General features: G+C 34.7%; 2 protein-coding genes and 2 pseudogenes across 2 annotated transcripts; 3 read left to right on the top strand and 1 right to left on the bottom strand.

The window, feature by feature from the left end:
• Window positions 1–463: 463 nt before the first annotated feature.
• Window positions 464–12,435, top strand: LOC111784883 (autophagy-related protein 18b). Its single transcript, XM_023665426.1, has 11 exons — window positions 464–637; window positions 4,940–5,013; window positions 5,802–5,875; window positions 5,993–6,102; window positions 7,431–7,522; window positions 7,850–7,962; window positions 8,987–9,106; window positions 9,569–9,714; window positions 10,737–10,847; window positions 11,136–11,201; window positions 12,172–12,435. The coding sequence occupies exons 1-11, from the start codon at window positions 579–581 to the stop codon at window positions 12,311–12,313; spliced, it is 1,107 nt and encodes a 368-aa protein (XP_023521194.1). The 5' UTR covers window positions 464–578; the 3' UTR covers window positions 12,314–12,435.
• A 1,935-nt stretch (window positions 12,436–14,370) lies between these two features.
• Window positions 14,371–20,766, bottom strand: LOC111784884 (transmembrane protein 208 homolog). Its single transcript, XM_023665427.1, has 5 exons — window positions 20,518–20,766; window positions 18,802–18,995; window positions 15,255–15,339; window positions 14,916–14,981; window positions 14,371–14,824 (listed from the first exon to the last, which is right to left on the bottom strand). Exons 1-5 carry the CDS (start codon window positions 20,599–20,601, stop codon window positions 14,732–14,734), a joined length of 522 nt encoding a protein of 173 aa, XP_023521195.1. The 5' UTR covers window positions 20,602–20,766; the 3' UTR covers window positions 14,371–14,731.
• LOC111784885 lies at window positions 16,525–17,734 on the top strand (annotated as a pseudogene).
• Window positions 17,691–18,692, top strand: LOC111784882 (annotated as a pseudogene).
• Window positions 20,767–20,826: the final 60 nt, after the last annotated feature.

Genomic DNA, 20,826 nt, shown 5'->3' with positions numbered 1-20,826 from the left:
TTCTCCAATCGATGTGGGACCCCCAATCCACCTTCTTTCGGGAACCAACGTCCCTGCTGACACATCACCTCGTGTCCACCCCCTTCGGGACACAACCTCCTCACTGGGACATTGCTCGGTGTCTGGCTCTAATACCATTTGTAATGGCCTAAGCCCATCGTTAGAGGATTTTGTCCTCTCCGGGCTTTCCTTTCGAGCTTTCACTCAAGGTTTTAAAGCGTGTATGCTAGGGAGAGATTCCACCCGTGAATGTTTGGTTCTTCTCCCCGACCGACGTGGAATCTCATATATAACGGGCAAGTAACCTAATTCCGATTGCTTATTTGTGCAACTATAAAAAAATTTAGTTAGCACAAACACACAACCGGTCGATCCGGTAATTTCACCTTGATGACTATGCAAGTATAAGGGATTTTAAAATTTGGATTTACAATTTTCCCAAAAGAGACCCAATTACGCTACAAGTCTACCGTCTTACGACCTGCAACTTTTTTGCTTCAGAATAGACAAACATCCGTTTCCATGGATTCCCGTCTCTGAGCTTCGATTCTCTCTCTCTCTCTCTCTCTCCCCCTCTCATGGCCAATCAACCATCTTCTTATCCAATTCTCTGCGCCTCCTTCAATCAGGACGCTAGGTATGTTCCTCCTTCTCTTTCTGTGTGTATCGAATATGGTCTGATCATTCTTTTTTGTTTAGGATCATTCTCTGATTGTAACTACTGCGAAACGAATTTGATCGAATTATATGTAATCTGGAGGCGTGATTACTGGTGAAGCATATGGAGAGTAGTGCTTTTATGTTAGTTAGATAATTCTGTTTGTGTGGAGTTTTGTGAATTATCTGGTGATGTAGGTGTGGATTTTGTATTATCGGAGCCTTTGAATTGATTTGAACTTGTATGAGTAGGTTGGTTTTGAGTAACGTTTGATTTAGTGTGTGGGGAAGAATTTCAAAGAGGTTTTAGGGACGTGGTTAACTGAATTTATGCTAATGTGAAGAGTTTGAGCATGGGCGACTTTTTTCGTTCATAATTATTCATCTTGTTTCAAGTATCTGTCGAAGACTTCAAAAAAAGTTGTAGAGTTCGAGCTTAAGCCTTAAAAGAGAAAGCTGCAACTTAGCATCAAGTGCTCCAACTTACCTATGAAAGTCCTTAGGAAGAATCTACTTGATTCACAAGATGCATGAGAAATTGTTGGCGGAGGCTATATAGAACTAGAAAATGAAGTGGTCTTAAACAAGCCTAAGTGAAGTTCTACAACATATTAGTGAGAAAGATCCGAAGGCTTTCATCTAAGCCATCCAATTATTGTCAATGCAAAATTTGACAAAAATTCTGTTACATCTACTACCCAAACAAGTTTGATAAACTTTGTTGGCTTCTTTTAAAGATATCTATCGAGTTAAGAAAGTTTCCTCTGAAATTAAGTGGAGATTGTCAAGTGTTGTACGAGGAGGAGTTTGAATCAAATTCGCACACACACATCTATGAGTGTCATTTTTTTTACCCTACTATATTTGGATATCTAGAAAACTCGTTGGGTATTGAATTGAAGGTAGGTTCCCACCAAGTTTGAACCCATTCTCTTTAAGCCCTTCACATTTTTTATTGGCCCCAATAGTCAATAGGTCAAACCATGGGGTTAAATAATTTCAAATCATGGTACATAGTTATGATGCAAATCATACTTCCATTCCTTTCATGACATATGTATGCGTACTCCCTGGGCCTGATTACAGGCTAGTGCACGCTCATCATGGTGTATGCTTCCGTAGTAATCATGCTGGGAAGTATTCCAATGCTTGTTACATACAACATGCATGAGGTCTCATAGTTTCATATCATGACAGATAGTAGAGGAAAGGGGAGGAAATGGGGGAGAAGTGGAGGAAATAGGGAAATTGAGGTGTATATGTGTGTGTGTTTATATATTCTTTCTTTTTTTTTTTTTTTTTTTTTTTTTTTTTTTTTTTTTTTTTTTTTTTTTTTTTTTTTTTTTTTTTTTTTTTTTTTTTTTTTTTTTTCCATTGGACTATAACAAATTATTGGTATACTTTGCAAGCTCTTATTAATTAAAAAATCAAATAGTCAACTAAAAAACATTTTCAATCAATGTTGTAGTTAGAGAGATAAATATCATAGCCATGAAAAGGACTGTTGAGGTTGAGATCACGGTAAAAGGTTACGATCCTAGTGATTTTAGAGGTTGAGTAGAGAGAATTTTGGCTAAAGAGAACTTGATAGAGGCAGTTTTCTCTTATGCTCATCTTGTAAAGGCATAATCATTCAAGGCCATATGAGACTAAATGATGATAGAAGGTATGATAAAAATCATGTTGAATATTTTAATTGCCATAAATTTTGCCATATTCTTGGAAGGCAAGATTAAAATTAAAGAAAATGTTAGTTATGTTGAGGCAGTAAGAACGCCCAGTCTACTTTTCTTTTGGCATGGAAAGTTAGAGTGACATGTGAGAACATTTATGATACTTTGATAGTATTGCATGCAATAATAGGTAAGCAAGCAAATCACTATTCATTTAACTTATAAATCTATTGGTAGATATCATGTCTGGCAACTTTTCTGTCCTTATTAAAGTAAGACCGAGAAGTAAGATCCTTGTTTCTAGAGGCCTTAGAAAATGTAATCCGTTATTTCCTTCTCTCTTTATTTTAGAGGTGGATATTCATAGCATATTGGTTTCTACTGGAGTGGAGAGAGGGAGTATTGAGACATCTATTTGCAAATGATTTTTGATCTAAGATGGAAAGATCCTTTGTTAATCTGAACAGCTTTTTGTTCTTCTTTGAATTCATGTCGACTTCAGAATAACAGAGGAAAAGGTTTCAATTATTGGTATTAACTGCAAGTCCTCCAAACGGAATATTTTGGAAAATGTTGGTGACAGAAAATAATATTGTTGATTTGTTTAGCGAACTAACTGAACTGATGTACATCTATACTGCTTCAACAGAGTTGAGTCAAGATAGTGAAAAATGAAGATTTGCCTCTTAATATGCTAATATGGAGAAACATTATATAGAATATACTTAAGAGAGGCGATGAGAAAGTAAGGGGCATGAATTTGTTTCTTTTATACAAGGAAGATATGATTTCCAAGCAACAAAGAGATGAATACAGGTGCTATAAATGCATTACGATATATGAGGGTTGGACACAAGATTCCCTCAACATAGTGTAGATATAAAACCAATTTGAAGATGTGTATCCTCATTAAGCCAAGTCCATGCATTCCGCAAATATAGGGCCTTACCTTCTTTATATATATATATATATATATATAGAGAGAGAGAGAGAGAGAGAGAGAGAGAGCCTTACCTGAAATTTCCAAAAAAAAAAAAAGAACGTAGGAAATCAACTTAAATATGGTTTATCTTAGATGCATTCTACACCATGTATGAATTTTGGATTCATGTACTTATGAGTTTTATTGTGAATAATATAGTGATACACGTATATATGGTTCAAACTCATAACATTTGAGTTATTATTATAGGAGTCCAGATTTTCTTTGAAGTCTGTTAGGAGTACTATTAGGATATTAAAGGTATATTAATAATTAGTTATGGAGGTAGTTATTGGTTTGGTTATAAATAGGGAGTGAGGAAGGTGAGAGTTAAGCATTTGATGAGTGAATTATTAGGGCTTGGGAGAGATCTCAAGANAATATTTTGGAAAATGTTGGTGACAGAAAATAATATTGTTGATTTGTTTAGCGAACTAACTGAACTGATGTACATCTATACTGCTTCAACAGAGTTGAGTCAAGATAGTGAAAAATGAAGATTTGCCTCTTAATATGCTAATATGGAGAAACATTATATAGAATATACTTAAGAGAGGCGATGAGAAAGTAAGGGGCATGAATTTGTTTCTTTTATACAAGGAAGATATGATTTCCAAGCAACAAAGAGATGAATACAGGTGCTATAAATGCATTACGATATATGAGGGTTGGACACAAGATTCCCTCAACATAGTGTAGATATAAAACCAATTTGAAGATGTGTATCCTCATTAAGCCAAGTCCATGCATTCCGCAAATATAGGGCCTTACCTTCTTTATATATATATATATATATATATAGAGAGAGAGAGAGAGAGAGAGAGAGAGAGCCTTACCTGAAATTTCCAAAAAAAAAAAAAGAACGTAGGAAATCAACTTAAATATGGTTTATCTTAGATGCATTCTACACCATGTATGAATTTTGGATTCATGTACTTATGAGTTTTATTGTGAATAATATAGTGATACACGTATATATGGTTCAAACTCATAACATTTGAGTTATTATTATAGGAGTCCAGATTTTCTTTGAAGTCTGTTAGGAGTACTATTAGGATATTAAAGGTATATTAATAATTAGTTATGGAGGTAGTTATTGGTTTGGTTATAAATAGGGAGTGAGGAAGGTGAGAGTTAAGCATTTGATGAGTGAATTATTAGGGCTTGGGAGAGATCTCAAGAGGAGGGTGCAAGTATCTTGAATTACTTGGTTATTTTGTAATTTCTTCATTGACATTGCAATACAGTTATCTTTGGTGTTTTATTATAGTTTCTGTGTTCGGATTTCTAACAAAGTCCTACAAATATGTTGGTTTATGTTTAGTTGAAGCAAGTATGTGAAGAAGAAAAACGGAGAAAGTTCAAAGTTGAAAGTTGAGAGACTTGGTGAACCAAGTGTGTGTTAAGTACAGAGTTCAAAGCCTAGTGACATTGTTTTTTCTCACTTATACCTATCTCGGCCTTTTGGCTAAACATCAATTATGTGACATTGTTTTTACTCGGTTATTTTTTTTGTCTCAATATCCTCTACAAGTGATCACCCCATGCTTTGAAGAATTAGAAGCAAATAATAATAAATAAATAAATAGATAAAAATCTAAGATATTGGTTTGGTTGAAATTGGCAGTTTATTTGCAATAGGCACAAGAGATGGTTTCCGAATTTTTGATTCCAATAACGGAAGGCTCTGCTATGAACGAGGTATGCTTTTGAACTAATCTTTCTTCTTCTTCTTCTTCTTCTTTTTTTTATTTATTTATTTTTTTTTTATTTTATAATTTTGATTTTGTCAGCAAAGCTGCTTTAATGATGAATCAAATAACAAATAGTAATAATAATGAAAAACTTGAACGATTTTTTTTTATAAAAAAATTGGATTGTGCTATATATTTCCCATGTGCTTATCTAAAATGACTAGGTATGCAACATACTCTGGCTTGGTAATTTTTGTGGTAAGATACTCAGACTTATTGATTGAAGTGGAGTTCTTGCTGGTCCCTCGATTTGTCCTGACAAATGCCAATTTTTTTTTTTTTTTTTCATTATAGATTTAGTTCAGAGATGTTTATAGATAACTCCGAAAAATAATGATGAAGTAATTGTATGGAATCGTTTTCATGCACAAAACATGTTTACAGCCAAATGAAGTGTTACTATTAAGGCATGGAATCAGAAAGGTTGCAAGTTTGCAAAATAATTTAGTTCTCGGTATCTTTTCTCTATGTTTTACACATATAAGTAAACAGATGGGCACATTATTCGATTTTGTGTTCAGGTAAAAATAAATTTGATTTTTCTTTAACGAGTTGTTATCTATTGTCAGTAGACTCTTTGTTTTTGCAATCAAGTTCACAATTTTTTATTTATATAAGAATGAACTTGAAAATTTTGATTTATGTTGATTTTTTACTTTTTAGTATTTGGAAGTATGAAGCTCTTGAGTTCACCTTCTGTGTTTGATCTAAAAATTTCACGTTCTTTCTTGCTAGCTCTTGGTGCATTCAATATTGTTGAGATGCTGTTTAGCTCTAATCTTGTTGCCATTGTTGGAGCTGGTGAACAGGTGATTTGGAAGTTGATTATAGCTACAATTCAATAATTATCTATTGTAACATGCGGTATCTCACATTTTATGCATCTGGTTGCTAATTAAATTATATTTTTCCTTGATTGTTCACAGCCATCTTTATCTCCACGTCGTCTTTGCTTGTTTAATACAATGAGTGGAAATGCCCTTAGAGAACTGAATTTCTTAACTTCTATTCTAGCTGTTCGCATGAATAGGAAAAGGTAAAGGAAAAAAAATCTAGCTATTTAAGATGCATTATTTTTAAAAGATGGTAATGATGTCTAATGTTTGATTTATTTATTTTTTATTTTTTTCAAGAAACTCACATTTCCATTATTATATGGTAAACTCAAATTTTTATTATATTTTATATCATATAAATTTGTTTTATTATGGAACTGCTGATGTTGGTAACTTGAACAAATTGGTCTAAGAGGTAGCTTGTATGCTTATTGGTAGTTGACAGAATTTTAAAAATGAACTTGAGAAATGAAGCTAGGCTAGATGATGTGAATCGTAATAATTGACCCACACGTCTCAGAGATTTTTGACATTTCCTTATTTATGTTGACCATTGACTATTTTACCTACCTTTCAAATCTAGTCCCTAGGTATCAAGCCCGTTTAATCCAAGAAACCATCTTTCTATTATTTAATTTAAGGGTGTAAGATGTTTTTGACATTTTGGTTATCATCTTTCTCCTACAATTAGCTTTTGAGCAATATCCTGTAATTTCCTTTTTGTTGGCTTCAATTCTTGGGTTTAGTTCGTGTTTTCCTTCTTTTTGGTTGTCCATGCGTCCTTCTTGATTGAAGTGGCTAAAATATTTAAACAACCTTCAACTTGGCTAAATGAGGTTTTGCAATTTTCCTCCACCTGAAGTTAGTTTTTTATGTCTTTTAGACTCTTTCTTCTAGTTGGAAATCGAATTTTAGTGGCCTATTATTGAAAGAAAAAAAGAGTGCCCATCTTTTAAGCAAAACTAAAATCATCAAACATACTTGATTTACTAGAAGGAAGTTAGTTTTTGGAAATGGTGGCTGCATTAGACCCTTCCTTTTTCAGAGAAGAGGAATTCATTCGTCTAGACCATTAACAGACTGAACTTTACAATCATCGGTAGCTTTTATTTTCAAGTAAGGTTGAGAATAATTGTGTCAGTTTTTGAAATAGTAATCTGGTATCTATGGTGTGAAAAGAATGCAAGAATTTTCAGGGACGTTTTGTCATCTTTTGATAGCTTTTTGGATTTTATTTTCTTTTATGCATTCTGCTGGTGCAAGCATAAGCACCTTTTTTGAGATTATTCTTTCATCTTTGATTTCAATTAGCAAGATTTTTTGCAACTCATCCATAGGTGTCGGGAATCTTTTATGCTTCCTTCATTTCATTCATCAATCGAATGTGTTTCTCCTCTCAAAAAAAGTTATTTTCATAAATATAATAGGAACTTATATTTTATTTATTTATTTATTATTATTATTTTTTTTTTGTATTTCTACCAGTCTTTTAAGCTGTACTGACTCTATGATTGGATGGAAAATGCAGACTTATTGTACTACTGCAAGATAAGACCTACATATATGACATAAATAGTCTCACAATCTTGGACACGATTGATACAGTACCAAATTTGAAAGGTCAGGTTGGTATATATTCCTGTTTGTACTTGCTATGTCTTGCATAACATGTTCGTGCTAGAGAGTTTTGGCAAAGTTTCTTGCATTTCTTTACATTGCTGTTCTATTCAAGAACTGTCATTTGCTCATTCCAGTGCTTGAACTTGGTAAAGAACTTTTAACTGTCATTTTTATATTTTTATGGTTCATTACTGCCATAAACACAGTCTACTTGCTTAATAAGTTGACCCAAATCTTACATGCTTTATAAGTTGGGTTTTGATTCTGATGTGTGAGTAACAAAATCTTGTTGACTGAGGGTTCTTTTCCAAAAATTAAAATTCTTAGGAATCTCTGCATTCTCCCCCAGTTTGGATGGTTGCTTCTTAGCTCTTCCAGCCAGCATCACTAAGGGATCTCTGTTGCTGTACAATGTCATGGAGCTTCAGTTACACTGCGAGGTTTGGGCTTTAACTTTCCTTGTTTTTGGGAAGGAAGAAAAAGATATAGGATAAAATTATAAATTGTTGTCCAACATGATCTGTACTTTTTAGAAATTGTCATGGTTTTTTTTTTTTGGAATAAAGAAATTCCATGGTTAGTAATGCAAGGTTTGTAGATCCTAATGAAATGTGCATCTGTGAGAGTGGCTAAAATTGCACACACTCGTTTAGGAAGATCTGGGAACAGGCATCATCTAGTCTGTACTGTGACACTNATTTGCTCATTCCAGTGCTTGAACTTGGTAAAGAACTTTTAACTGTCATTTTTATATTTTTATGGTTCATTACTGCCATAAACACAGTCTACTTGCTTAATAAGTTGACCCAAATCTTACATGCTTTATAAGTTGGGTTTTGATTCTGATGTGTGAGTAACAAAATCTTGTTGACTGAGGGTTCTTTTCCAAAAATTAAAATTCTTAGGAATCTCTGCATTCTCCCCCAGTTTGGATGGTTGCTTCTTAGCTCTTCCAGCCAGCATCACTAAGGGATCTCTGTTGCTGTACAATGTCATGGAGCTTCAGTTACACTGCGAGGTTTGGGCTTTAACTTTCCTTGTTTTTGGGAAGGAAGAAAAAGATATAGGATAAAATTATAAATTGTTGTCCAACATGATCTGTACTTTTTAGAAATTGTCATGGTTTTTTTTTTTTGGAATAAAGAAATTCCATGGTTAGTAATGCAAGGTTTGTAGATCCTAATGAAATGTGCATCTGTGAGAGTGGCTAAAATTGCACACACTCGTTTAGGAAGATCTGGGAACAGGCATCATCTAGTCTGTACTGTGACACTCTTAGTAACAATCAAACATTATTGACGGTTTCAGTTTTTTTTATCTTTCCAATACTCGTGATTTGGGTTCTATTTATTGACCATGACCTTAAATGACAATAATTTATGCAATTTATCCTTTTTAATTGACTACATTTATTTTTTAATCCATTGTAATTTTAGCTTATTGTTTGCGGAAATTTAATTGCAGATAGATGCTCATCTTGCACCGCTGGCCACAATGGTCCTTTCTTCAAATGGGATGTACATAGCAACAGCATCAGAACAAGGAACTATGATTAGAGTGCATCTGGTATCGGAAGCAACTAAGGTGGAAAAAGTCTCTCTACATTTATATTGGTTATTTTCTACCCACCATGTGAGATGCTTTGATGTTATTAAAATCATGATCATAAATGGGTTTTTACCATCCTATCCAAAACTTCTCCTATGGTTTTTGGACTGGTCAGAACAACTATACTTATCTGCCTGGGAAATTTATTGGAGCAAAATTGGTTTCTTATTGATAGCATTGAATGTTAAGACTACACCTTTTGAGACATTGAAAACTATTGATACTTGCGCATTTGTTGATTAGTCGAGCTTATTCATCTTGAAAGCAGTGATTACTTTTTGGTTTTGTNGCATTTGTTGATTAGTCGAGCTTATTCATCTTGAAAGCAGTGAATTACTTTTTGGTTTTGTCAGTCTGTCTCTTTGAATCTTTGGTTTTCGTCGTTTTTTCTTTTCATTTTCCTTCTTTAGATGGTACCTAACTCAAAATTTTTGGCAGTCATATAGTTTCCGGAGAGGATCATATCCATCAACTATATTTTCATTGTCCTTTGGGCAATGTTCTCAAGTTCCGGAAATTCTGGTGGCAACTAGTTCCTCTGGTTCTGTTCATGTTTTTCCTCTGGGATTTGCTATAAACCAAAGGTGACTGCATCTGTTTTTTCTGTTCAGAGATTTAGGAAGGATAAATAATCTTTTTACGCAATGTCGTATGGGTATTTAATCATGCTTGTCGGATTCTTTAATTGACAATCCTTACGTCTAGGTTTTAGTTTTAGGTGCATCTGTTCTGCTTCATGGGTACTCGGGTGAACCATCAATATGCATTATTCACCATGTTCCTGATATTTGTATTTCCTAATCTTTCAAACACTGACACACCTTTGATTCTTTCTTTTTTACTTCATTCTTTTTTATATTTCATCACAGAACTTTAAGGTAGTCGACAATATATAATTTTTCAGTCTGTTGGATCTTTAACCCGATAATGAAGTGCAAGATAGATTTCCCCATATTTTCTAGGGACTAGAAATAATGAAAGAAAAGAAACTGTAATGTCATAGAACGTTAGATGAAAAGAATTGTGAAGTAATGATTACAATTTTCATGCATTGGCAGAAATTCGACTCCTGAAATCTAATGACGTTTGGGAGGGGTTATGTCAACTAAGAAATGTAGATATGAGCACACTGTAATCAATATGTACTCAAAATATAGTATTTTAATTTAAAAATGTATCACTTTCATACATCTATGTAATTTAATATTTTTTTAGTTTTTTTAAAAAAATTGTCTACTATAATGCATCTTGGCATGTACATCATGGGGGGGAAATTTTAGACTTCCTATTCCTAATCATATGGGGTGTTCAGATCGTGTTTGTATTTTGTATATATTCAGTGCAGATATTTTGTTCTGTAGTATCTTGCTTCTAGAATGCATCTCAGCTTACTAAAGTAATTCAAAGCCCTTAAGTTTTTCCAATACTCAAATCTTCCCTCTTTCTTTCTGTAAGATCTTCATGTTATTTCATAAACATGGAAGTGATTCACTATCTTTCATCATTTTTTAGCAATAAATTTTATGCTATGGAGATTTCAGGGATGATCTGATTGTCCCTCTGCTGATTAGCTTAATCTTATCTGGTTCCTTTACTGTTGAGGCAGCAGAAGATCAGGTGGCTTTCTTGGATCGATAATGCTCGACTCCATAAGTGATGCACTGGATCCAGCGCACCATCACATTGTTCATAATGCTGTACCAGCAGGAATTAAAAGGTATGACATGTTAATTGAGATAATTTTCTGTAATATCCAATCATTCTTTCAAGTCAGCAAAGTTCTACACCTCCCCCCCACCCACAACAGGAGAACAAAAAAGAAGAATGAAGTCGATTGTATCCACAAGCTTTTTGATTGTTTAAGCTCATTCAATAACTTCTTTGACACGGCATTTGTAGCCTTCTTTTACAGAATCATCCTAGTGTGCAGAAGATTCTTAGCTTTTGCTAAAAAAATCCCAATTTAGCAACTTTGCTATCAAGCTTATGAAGTGTTGTTTTGCAGCTATGCAGTGATACGCAAGGTTGACAGGGTTGCCGATACTTCAAGTTCTGAAATTGTAGCTTGCAGGTGAGTTGTTTATAATTCGTGATTTGCTAGCCTCGAGTGCTCCCCGTTCTGCAACTTTTCCTTCCATTTTCTTCAAACGTGTTTCCAGATCATGTACAAATGGGCGTTACAAAAGGCTTAACACAAAAAAATTAATGTCAAGAAAAAGAAAAAAAAAAAACTCCAATTGTTGAGAATAAGAGAAAAGATAACCACAAGGAGAAAGATAGAACGCCTGATGAAATGGTCTTCCTAGAATAAGTTCCTTAATTCCCACCAAGTGAAACCCATTTGATTAGGCGAGGGCTCATTATAATCCCAAGTCATAGAGCATCATACTCCTAAGAGAACTGCCACTTCAATTTTGCAAACCTGGCAATTTTGCAAACAAGGTTCGTAACAGCCCAAGCCCACCGCTAACAGATGTTGTCCTATTTGGGCTTCCCCTTTCGGGCTTCCCCCCAAGATTTTTAAAACGCGTCTGCTAAGGAGAGGCTTCCACACCCTTATAAAGAATGCTTCATTCTCCTCCCCAATCGACGTGGAATCTCACAAGGCTACATAATCTCCAAATTTACAAGCTAGTATTCCATCCTATGACACCTTCTACCGGAAATCCCACAGGTTCCTTTCCACCTTAGCACCAATGACTAACTAATAAAGAAATCCTAAATCAAAGACGATTGCCTTTTTTGTGAATGCCAAGCAGTTTGCATGTAGGTAGTTTCCCTGCAATGAATAGCTCACCTTGCATCCTAGAAACTATAGGCTTGTTGATTGCTTACAAAAATTGTTTCTGGTCTTTCAAATGAAACCATATTTCAATTGTGATAAGTTCTGAAAATTAAGGTCAACGAGTATTTGAAATCATGATTCAGTAGAATCTGATTTTTGACCCATAAACAAACTCAGAGAAGTAACTTCTAGACAATACTTGTGTTGTCTAGAAATGAGCAAGTTCTTTCTCATTTAATTTTGGATCTTGATACAGGGCCACACTAGCAATCATAACCTACAATGGTTACTTCCAGGAGTACAACTTAAGTCTCAGTAACCAGAACGAGTTCTCGAGAAGTTTGGACTGTGAATTCAATCTCTTGACTGCGATCGCCAATAACGACGTTAGGTTATGAGTTCGTTTGCTCCATGGAAGCCAAGAAAGTTCATTTACTTTCAGAAAGGTTATCCATTACGACCTTAAATGCTTCCAGTCAACCAACCTATTGAAGAAAATAAAAAACTCCCTCACTTTTATTTTATGNTTACAGAATCATCCTAGTGTGCAGAAGATTCTTAGCTTTTGCTAAAAAAATCCCAATTTAGCAACTTTGCTATCAAGCTTATGAAGTGTTGTTTTGCAGCTATGCAGTGATACGCAAGGTTGACAGGGTTGCCGATACTTCAAGTTCTGAAATTGTAGCTTGCAGGTGAGTTGTTTATAATTCGTGATTTGCTAGCCTCGAGTGCTCCCCGTTCTGCAACTTTTCCTTCCATTTTCTTCAAACGTGTTTCCAGATCATGTACAAATGGGCGTTACAAAAGGCTTAACACAAAAAAATTAATGTCAAGAAAAAGAAAAAAAAAAAACTCCAATTGTTGAGAATAAGAGAAAAGATAACCACAAGGAGAAAGATAGAACGCCTGATGAAATGGTCTTCCTAGAATAAGTTCCTTAATTCCCACCAAGTGAAACCCATTTGATTAGGCGAGGGCTCATTATAATCCCAAGTCATAGAGCATCATACTCCTAAGAGAANTTTTTTTTTTTTTTTTTTTTTTTTTTTTTTTTTTTCAAATTAATATACAACTACTCAAAAAGTGTAGATGTAATTTAAATTAGAAAAAGAAAATAAATTTATACAAAATTTCAAGGTTGCATCGATCATTTTTATAACTCCGACCAATTTAGACCTTTCACGTGTATACGACTTTTTTAAAATGTAAAAAGTAATGTAAATTGTAAAGAAATGAAATAACCAAACAAAGGAGCCATCTATTATCTTCAAGTTATTTAGAAAGCATTGTGTTTTTTTTTATTTTAGTAATTTTGAACGTAAAAATAGTTAAAAACCACTAACAAATATTCTAAGATTCGACCAACATTCATAATTTAAATTTATAGAATTAAAGTTTATAGAAGTACAAATTGATACGAATTTTAAAGTTTATATAAATTGATACGAATTTTAAAGTTTATATAAGTACAAATTGATACTAATTTTAAANAGGTTCGTAACAGCCCAAGCCCACCGCTAACAGATGTTGTCCTATTTGGGCTTCCCCTTTCGGGCTTCCCCCCAAGATTTTTAAAACGCGTCTGCTAAGGAGAGGCTTCCACACCCTTATAAAGAATGCTTCATTCTCCTCCCCAATCGACGTGGAATCTCACAAGGCTACATAATCTCCAAATTTACAAGCTAGTATTCCATCCTATGACACCTTCTACCGGAAATCCCACAGGTTCCTTTCCACCTTAGCACCAATGACTAACTAATAAAGAAATCCTAAATCAAAGACGATTGCCTTTTTTGTGAATGCCAAGCAGTTTGCATGTAGGTAGTTTCCCTGCAATGAATAGCTCACCTTGCATCCTAGAAACTANGCAAAAAAAAAAAAAAAAAAAAAAATTAGTGGCCATCTTTCAAAATTTTCATAATGTGTAATTAGATAAACACATGATTTTGAAAAGAAAAAAAAGCTTGATTAATGCTCTTCGTAATGTGTTTATTCGTTAGAAAACATATTTTCCGAAAATCATCCCAAATCTAACCCCCTTAAGGTTCAAAAGCCCTTTTAAAAATAACTCCAACAAAATCAAATGGTCCCTGCAATTTGAGTGGAATCTTAAGAAGCCTAACCTCCTTTATTCAAGAGCATAAAGCCTTGTCTACCTGTGCTAAATAACAAAATCAAATTATAATCTCTTATCTTTTGGAGAGCGGGGCGAACGGAGCCACAACCGAGTTGTCACCTCCATAACGATTAATTTCAAAGGAAAGGAAGCAAATGCTAAAGGTAGGCTGGTTGTAACCGCTTAAGTTCACTGCCAGCAGATATTATAATCTTTGGGCTTTCCCTTTTGGGTTTTCCCTCCGTTTTAAAACCCGTTTGTTAGGGAGAGATTTCCACCCTTATAAAGAATGTTTTCTTCTCCTCCCTAACCGATGTGGGAGCTCTAGATGGTCAAATATCAAGGAACCAAAACTTGGAATTGGGAAGCAAAAATGTGTAGAAACAAATTTAAAAGAGATTAAAACTATTGCTTTGATATCCCTCTCCTAGATCTGTCTGTTCTAAAGGAAACCAAAGCAGCAAAAGTTGTGTACCTGTGATGTCATTTTGAAAGAGGAAACAGGGACTTCTAAAAGCTCAGTTGACAGAATGGAGGTTACAGTGATATACTTCTGCCCCTTATTCTCCTGTTATAATTAGTCAGAAAAATACACAAACTAACTTCAAATGGTACCTATAACTTGACTGTGTCTGCTGTCCATCTGCTCAAATTTGCATCTCATTACTTAAGTTGATTCCGTTTAATTTTGAAGAGAAGATTATCTATTCTTGGTTTTCATAAACTTCACTCTTGAAGCTTTCTTCTCCATCTTTTCCCTCTTCTTGCGAGTCTTCTCATCCTCAGGTTCATCCTAAACGACACACGAGTACACGCCTAAATGAAAAGAGAAGACCGGGCCGTTTTTAAAATACAGGAAATCTTGTTTGGTGAGGATAGATTACCTCTGAACCGTGCGACAATAAACTCTTAATTAAACCAGAAGATTTGTATACCCCAAATGCTGGAATCTGCAGAGCAACAGAAAAATGAACATCAAACAGAGTTAGATGTGCCTATTTTAACTTGTTGGTCGCCCGACGAAGTATTTTGAACTTTCTAGCAGATGCATGAACATTTGTTAATATAGGTAATAATGAAAATAATGTTTAGATGTACAATTAAAGTCATTTCAGAAAGATATATCAATGACATTATTTCACACCCAAATATCAGGGTTGTTCCTAGGCTATATATTACACTAAATATGTCCAAGTTCAATTTCAAAAGTATTTGGACCTTACCACAAGGTAGGTGTACCAAAACTTCCCAGAGAGGATTGACATTATTTGCACAAAGCTCGTAATGTAGATCACGTCATGCATGTAGCTGCAAAGAACAAGGCAACCCATCAAAGATGTTTCAATTACTTATTGAAATGCCAAGAAACTGTTTATGGATGGAAGCCTCCGAGACCAGTTCTGTCAATCCAATTCTCACTACGGCAGTGGTAACTGTTCTAGGTGAATCTTTCACTCAATGTCAGTGCCGTGAGGTTTCAAAGAACTTGTAGCCATATGAACATATCGGTTCATAATTGATCTAACTTTGAAGTCAATTACTTTATCTGTCTAATAAAAAAACAAAACTCATTTTGCTATAATGAGATTTTCCAAGTTGGAATCCCAAAGAAATTACCAAAGCACATAAGAAACAACAAGTTACGAGATAAATGGCCTTAAATGCGACCCAGCCTGCATTACATTGTATTTCAGTCATTGAACTTCCTGCCCTTCTTTCAGAGGAAAAGACAGTGCTACTTGAAAATGTAACACATTTTCAATTCAGAGATAAAGTTAAATTTAGCTATGTTTACAACACTGACTATTTGTCATCTTAAAAACTAGAATCGCCTGATTGAAATAAGTTTAACTCAATCTCTATAGTATCCCAAGTCCCACCAACCTCCTACAGAACCTCTTAATTTTATGTACGGTCAAAAGACGTTAGCAATGGATTTATTGTCGCTTTGAGGATGTAACTAACACATCAATTGATCAAAAGTAATCAGTGGAGNAAAAAAAAAAAAAAAAAAAAAAAATTAACCCAATACCATTTAAGTTTCAAGCTTGCTTGGATGTCTGTATGTAATTTGGAATTTTCTCAAGGAAGAAAATTGAAAAATGACCCAGTAAAGCGATAGACCAAACAACCGTGGCATTCATGTGCATTGCCCTTATCCAGACTTATTAAGCCAAATGACAAGTATACTAAATATCAATTTACAATGCTATAAATGAAAATCAATAAGTCATGAAATCCAGGAGGAAAAGGAAATTATATCCAGAGGGTGAACTGAAATAGAAGAATATGCCGCAGTTGTATATCAGTGAATCAAGCCATCAATTGCTGGGCATGAGCATCCCTAGCAACATCTCCGCCATGTCATACAAGCTAGTAGGGAAAGCAAACCCTCTGAAGCAACCCAAGGTTGAGAAGAAAGATTATAACGAGGTTGATATGGCCAAAATTCAAAAGATGAAGGAAGAGGAAAGACGCTCAGGGATTTTAANTTCAAAGAACTTGTAGCCATATGAACATATCGGTTCATAATTGGTCTAACTTTGAAGTCAATTACTTTATCTGCTAATAAAAAACAAAACAAAGCTCATTTTGCTATAATGAGATTTTCTAAGTTGAAACCCCAAAGAAATTACCATATAAATTACCATAGCACATAAGAAACAACAAGTTACGAGATAGATGGCCTTAGATGCGACCCAGCCTACATTACATTGTATTTCAGTCATTGAAGTTCCTGCCCTTCCTTCAGAGGAAAAGGCAGTGCTACTTGAAAATGTAACACATTTTCAATTCTGAGATATAGTTAAATTTAGCTATGTTCACAACACTGACTATTTGTCATCTTAAAAACTAGAATCGCCTGATTGAAATAATTTTAACTCAATCTCTATAGTATCCCAAGTCCCACCAACCTCCTACAGAACCTCTTAATTTTATGTACGGTCAAAAAACGTTAGCAATGGATTTATTGTCTCTTTGAGGATGTAAATAACACATCAATTGATCAAAAGTAATCAGTGGAGAAGTGCCATTTCCAAAAAAAAAAAAAAAAAATTAACCCAATACCATTTAAGTTTCAAGCTTGCTTGGATGTCTGTATGTAATTTGGAATTTTCTCAAGGAAGAAAATTGAAAAATGACCCAGTAAAGCGATAGACCAAACAACCGTGGCATTCATGTGCATTGCCCTTATCCAGACTTATTAAGCCAAATGACAAGTATACTAAATATCAATTTACAATGCTATAAATGAAAATCAATAAGTCATGAAATCCAGGAGGAAAAGGAAATTATATCCAGAGGGTGAACTGAAATAGAAGAATATGCCGCAGTTGTATATCAGTGAATCAAGCCATCAATTGCTGGGCATGAGCATCCCTAGCAACATCTCCGCCATGTCATACAAGCTAGTAGGGAAAGCAAACCCTCTGAAGCAACCCAAGGTTGAGAAGAAAGATTATAACGAGGTTGATATGGCCAAAATTCAAAAGATGAAGGAAGAGGAAAGACGCTCAGGGATTTTAAAGCAAAGGCCCAACAGAAGGGGACCTTTGGAGATGCTAGGCTTAAGAAGAGTGGGACGAAATGAGAATTCCGTCGTACTTGAGCTGAAATTGCAGACGTCTGAAGTCTTTTTAATCAATTGATTGTGTGACATGTTATCCTCGGTGAATCAGTGAATCCGATTAGCACATCACTATTCACCNACCAACCTCCTACAGAACCTCTTAATTTTATGTACGGTCAAAAAACGTTAGCAATGGATTTATTGTCTCTTTGAGGATGTAAATAACACATCAATTGATCAAAAGTAATCAGTGGAGAAGTGCCATTTCCAAAAAAAAAAAAAAAAAATTAACCCAATACCATTTAAGTTTCAAGCTTGCTTTGATGTTTATATCTAATTTGGAATTATCTCGAGGAAGAAAATTTAAAAATAACCCAGTAAAGCGATAGACCAAACAACCGTGATATTTATGTGCATCGCCCTTATCCAGAATTATTAAGCCAAATGACAAGTATACTACATATCAATTTACAATGCTATAAATGAAAGTCAATTTAAGTCATAAAATCCAGGAGGAAAGGAAATTATATCCAGAGAGTGAACTGAAATAGAATAATATCCCGCAGTTGTATATCAGTGAATCAAGCCATCAATTGCCGCGCATGAGCATCCCTAGCAACATCTCAACCATGTCATACAAGCTAGGAGGGAAAGCAAACTCAAGGTTGAGAAGAAAGATTACAACGAGGTTGATATGGCCAAAATTCAAGAGATGAAGGAAGAGGAAAAGACGCTCAGGGAGTTTAGAGCAAAGGCCCAACAGAAGGGGACCTTTGGAGATGCTAGGCTTAAGAAGAGTGGGAAGAAATGAGAATTTCCTCGGGTTACTTGAGCTGAAATTGCAGTCATCTGATGTGTTTTTAATCAATTGATTGTGTGACATATTATCCTCTGTGAATCAGTGAATCCGATTAGCACATCACTATTCACTTCCATTTCAAGCATCTAATACTGAATTTTGGGATGACAACCAGAAAAAATAGCTTCATCTTCCTCAAGAAATCACGGTGAACAATATCATACCAAGTCTTAACAAGTTTCAGAGTTACGGTTCATTTAAACTTGGGTTACAGAACAATTAAATATGTCAGGTCTGTATTGNTAGGTCTGTATTCAACAATTATACTCTATATCAAGAAGACAAAAACATGCATGAAACTGACATGTAATGACATACATTAAGAAGACAGAGGACATACCCACAAATTCCACCAGTCCTCATATCAAACCCACCATCTAGAAGTTCACCGTCATCACCATATGTTGGGTCTGCCATTTTGGCAAGTTGGTTGTAAGGAATAAAATAAGCTGCGGATGTGACAATCAGACCAACCCAGTGTTTCCAAGTGAAACTTGAATGAAAAATCAGCATTCGAACCAAGATATAGATAACCTGCACAAACAAGTTACACACAGTAAACAGCATAACACTGAAGTCATACCAGTTCCACTAAGCCACACGGGCGCTCCTACGCTTTACGAATCATGGTTACGGTAAAAATAAATGATATGATGAAACATCAGGATATGCTCAGAAGGGTGCTTATTCCTTTGACAACTCTTAGGATCAAAATTAGTAATCCAGAACAAGAATTTACCATACTAAACAAACTCTGAACTTAGTGCATGAAACATAAAAAATCTAAACTAATTCTCCATCCTTCAACTTTTGGTCATCTCATATTGCTCTGAAGAAATCACAAAAGATCTTCCTCGACATTACATTCATAAGTTTCTCGTGCACATTTGTTGATACCTGTCAGACTTTAATTTACAATAGTCTGATTTGGAGAACATACATTTGGGGATTTTTGCCCAAGAGAAAAAAATAAACATATAAAAACTATGATCATTTTTTTTGTTTCCAACAGAATCAAAGTATTAGAAATTGATATGTTAAATTAAAACTTTGAGCAGATGGACATAGGACGTAACAGTTTGTTGTTTGTTTATGAAACATGCACCACATCCTACAATTATTTCCTGCTCGGAATTCCAAGTCAATTTAAGAAAACGAAACATAAGGTGCGAAGAACAAACAAAAATCGATCGATTTTGATTATTTCGAGAAGGAGCTCCAGAAAATTTTATAACAAGAATATTCAATTATCAACATTACGACACAGTCAATTGTTGCTTCGCTATGAAAAACAACATCATTTGACTTCCAGCCGGAATTCCAAGTCAAATCTCTAAAAGAAAAACACATGATCCAAAGGAAAAATCGATTGATTTTGACTACTTCAGGTTAAAACTCCAGAAATCTTCGAACAAGTAAAGTCAAGCATGAACATGAATACTAAATCACTAAGGACGGATGTAAGAATGAAGAAAATTGAAGAGAAACTATCGAATAGAAGTGCGTACGTTACAGGCTATGATGAGACGACGGAGATTCGNTTTTTTTTGTTTCCAACAGAATCAAAGTATTAGAAATTGATATGTTAAATTAAAACTTTGAGCAGATGGACATAGGACGTAACAGTTTGTTGTTTGTTTATGAAACATGCACCACATCCTACAATTATTTCCAGCTCGGAATTCCAAGTCAATTTAAGAAAACGAAACATAAGGTGCGAAGAACAAACAAAAATCGATCGATTTTGATTATTTCGAGAAGGAGCTCCAGAAAATTTTATAACAAGAATATTCAATTATCAACATTACGACACAGTCAATTGTTGCTTCGCTATGAAAAACAACATCATTTGACTTCCAGCCGGAATTCCAAGTCAAATCTCTAAAAGAAAAACACATGATCCAAAGGAAAAATCGATTGATTTTGACTACTTCAGGTTAAAACTCCAGAAATCTTCGAACAAGTAAAGTCAAGCATGAACATGAATACTAAATCACTAAGGACGGATGTAAGAATGAAGAAAATTGAAGAGAAACTATCGAATAGAAGTGCGTACGTTACAGGCTATGATGAGACGACGGAGATTCGCCATATGACGAGCGTTCTCTTCCTTGCGCTTCTTTGCTCCTTGGTTTGCCATCTATGCAGCTCGATTTGGAAATTGTTCGGTGAAATTGCAGCAAAATCTTGCTCAGTTATGGCTGGGAATCTGAATGATCCGAAGAGGAGGAAAGAACAATGAGGCCTCTGATTTCGGCTTCGCGTGTAAACCGGGGGTGGTCGAATCCTAATCTGCTATTAAGAAAAAAAATGAAATAAAATTTTTAAGAAATTATTTTTTAAAAAAAAAACCTTCAAATTATAT

The sequence above is a fragment of the Cucurbita pepo genome, unplaced genomic scaffold (assembly GCF_002806865.2).
Source record: "Cucurbita pepo subsp. pepo cultivar mu-cu-16 unplaced genomic scaffold, ASM280686v2 Cp4.1_scaffold000289, whole genome shotgun sequence".
Taxonomy (NCBI): domain Eukaryota; kingdom Viridiplantae; phylum Streptophyta; class Magnoliopsida; order Cucurbitales; family Cucurbitaceae; genus Cucurbita; species Cucurbita pepo.
Note: the sequence above shows the minus strand (reverse complement) of the source record. Positions and strands in the feature narration are given on the sequence as shown.

Bases quoted from the DNA above. Each gene is read 5' to 3' on its own strand.
- LOC111784883 (XM_023665426.1), top strand. From the start codon at position 579: ATGGCCAATCAACCATCTTCTTATCCAATTCTCTGCGCCTCCTTCAAT. The intron at 5,014-5,801 runs GTATGCTTTTGA...CTTTCTTGCTAG, and splicing joins AAGGCTCTGCTATGAACGAG to CTCTTGGTGCATTCAATATT. The intron at 7,963-8,986 runs GTTTGGGCTTTA...ATTTAATTGCAG, and splicing joins AGCTTCAGTTACACTGCGAG to ATAGATGCTCATCTTGCACC.
- LOC111784884 (XM_023665427.1), bottom strand. From the start codon at position 20,601: ATGGCAAACCAAGGAGCAAAGAAGCGCAAGGAAGAGAACGCTCGTCAT. The intron at 18,996-20,517 runs GTACGCACTTCT...TTGTTTGTGCAG, and splicing joins GTCTCATCATAGCCTGTAAC to GTTATCTATATCTTGGTTCG. The intron at 14,982-15,254 runs GTAAGGTCCAAA...GTTGCTCTGCAG, and splicing joins TTTGGTACACCTACCTTGTG to ATTCCAGCATTTGGGGTATA.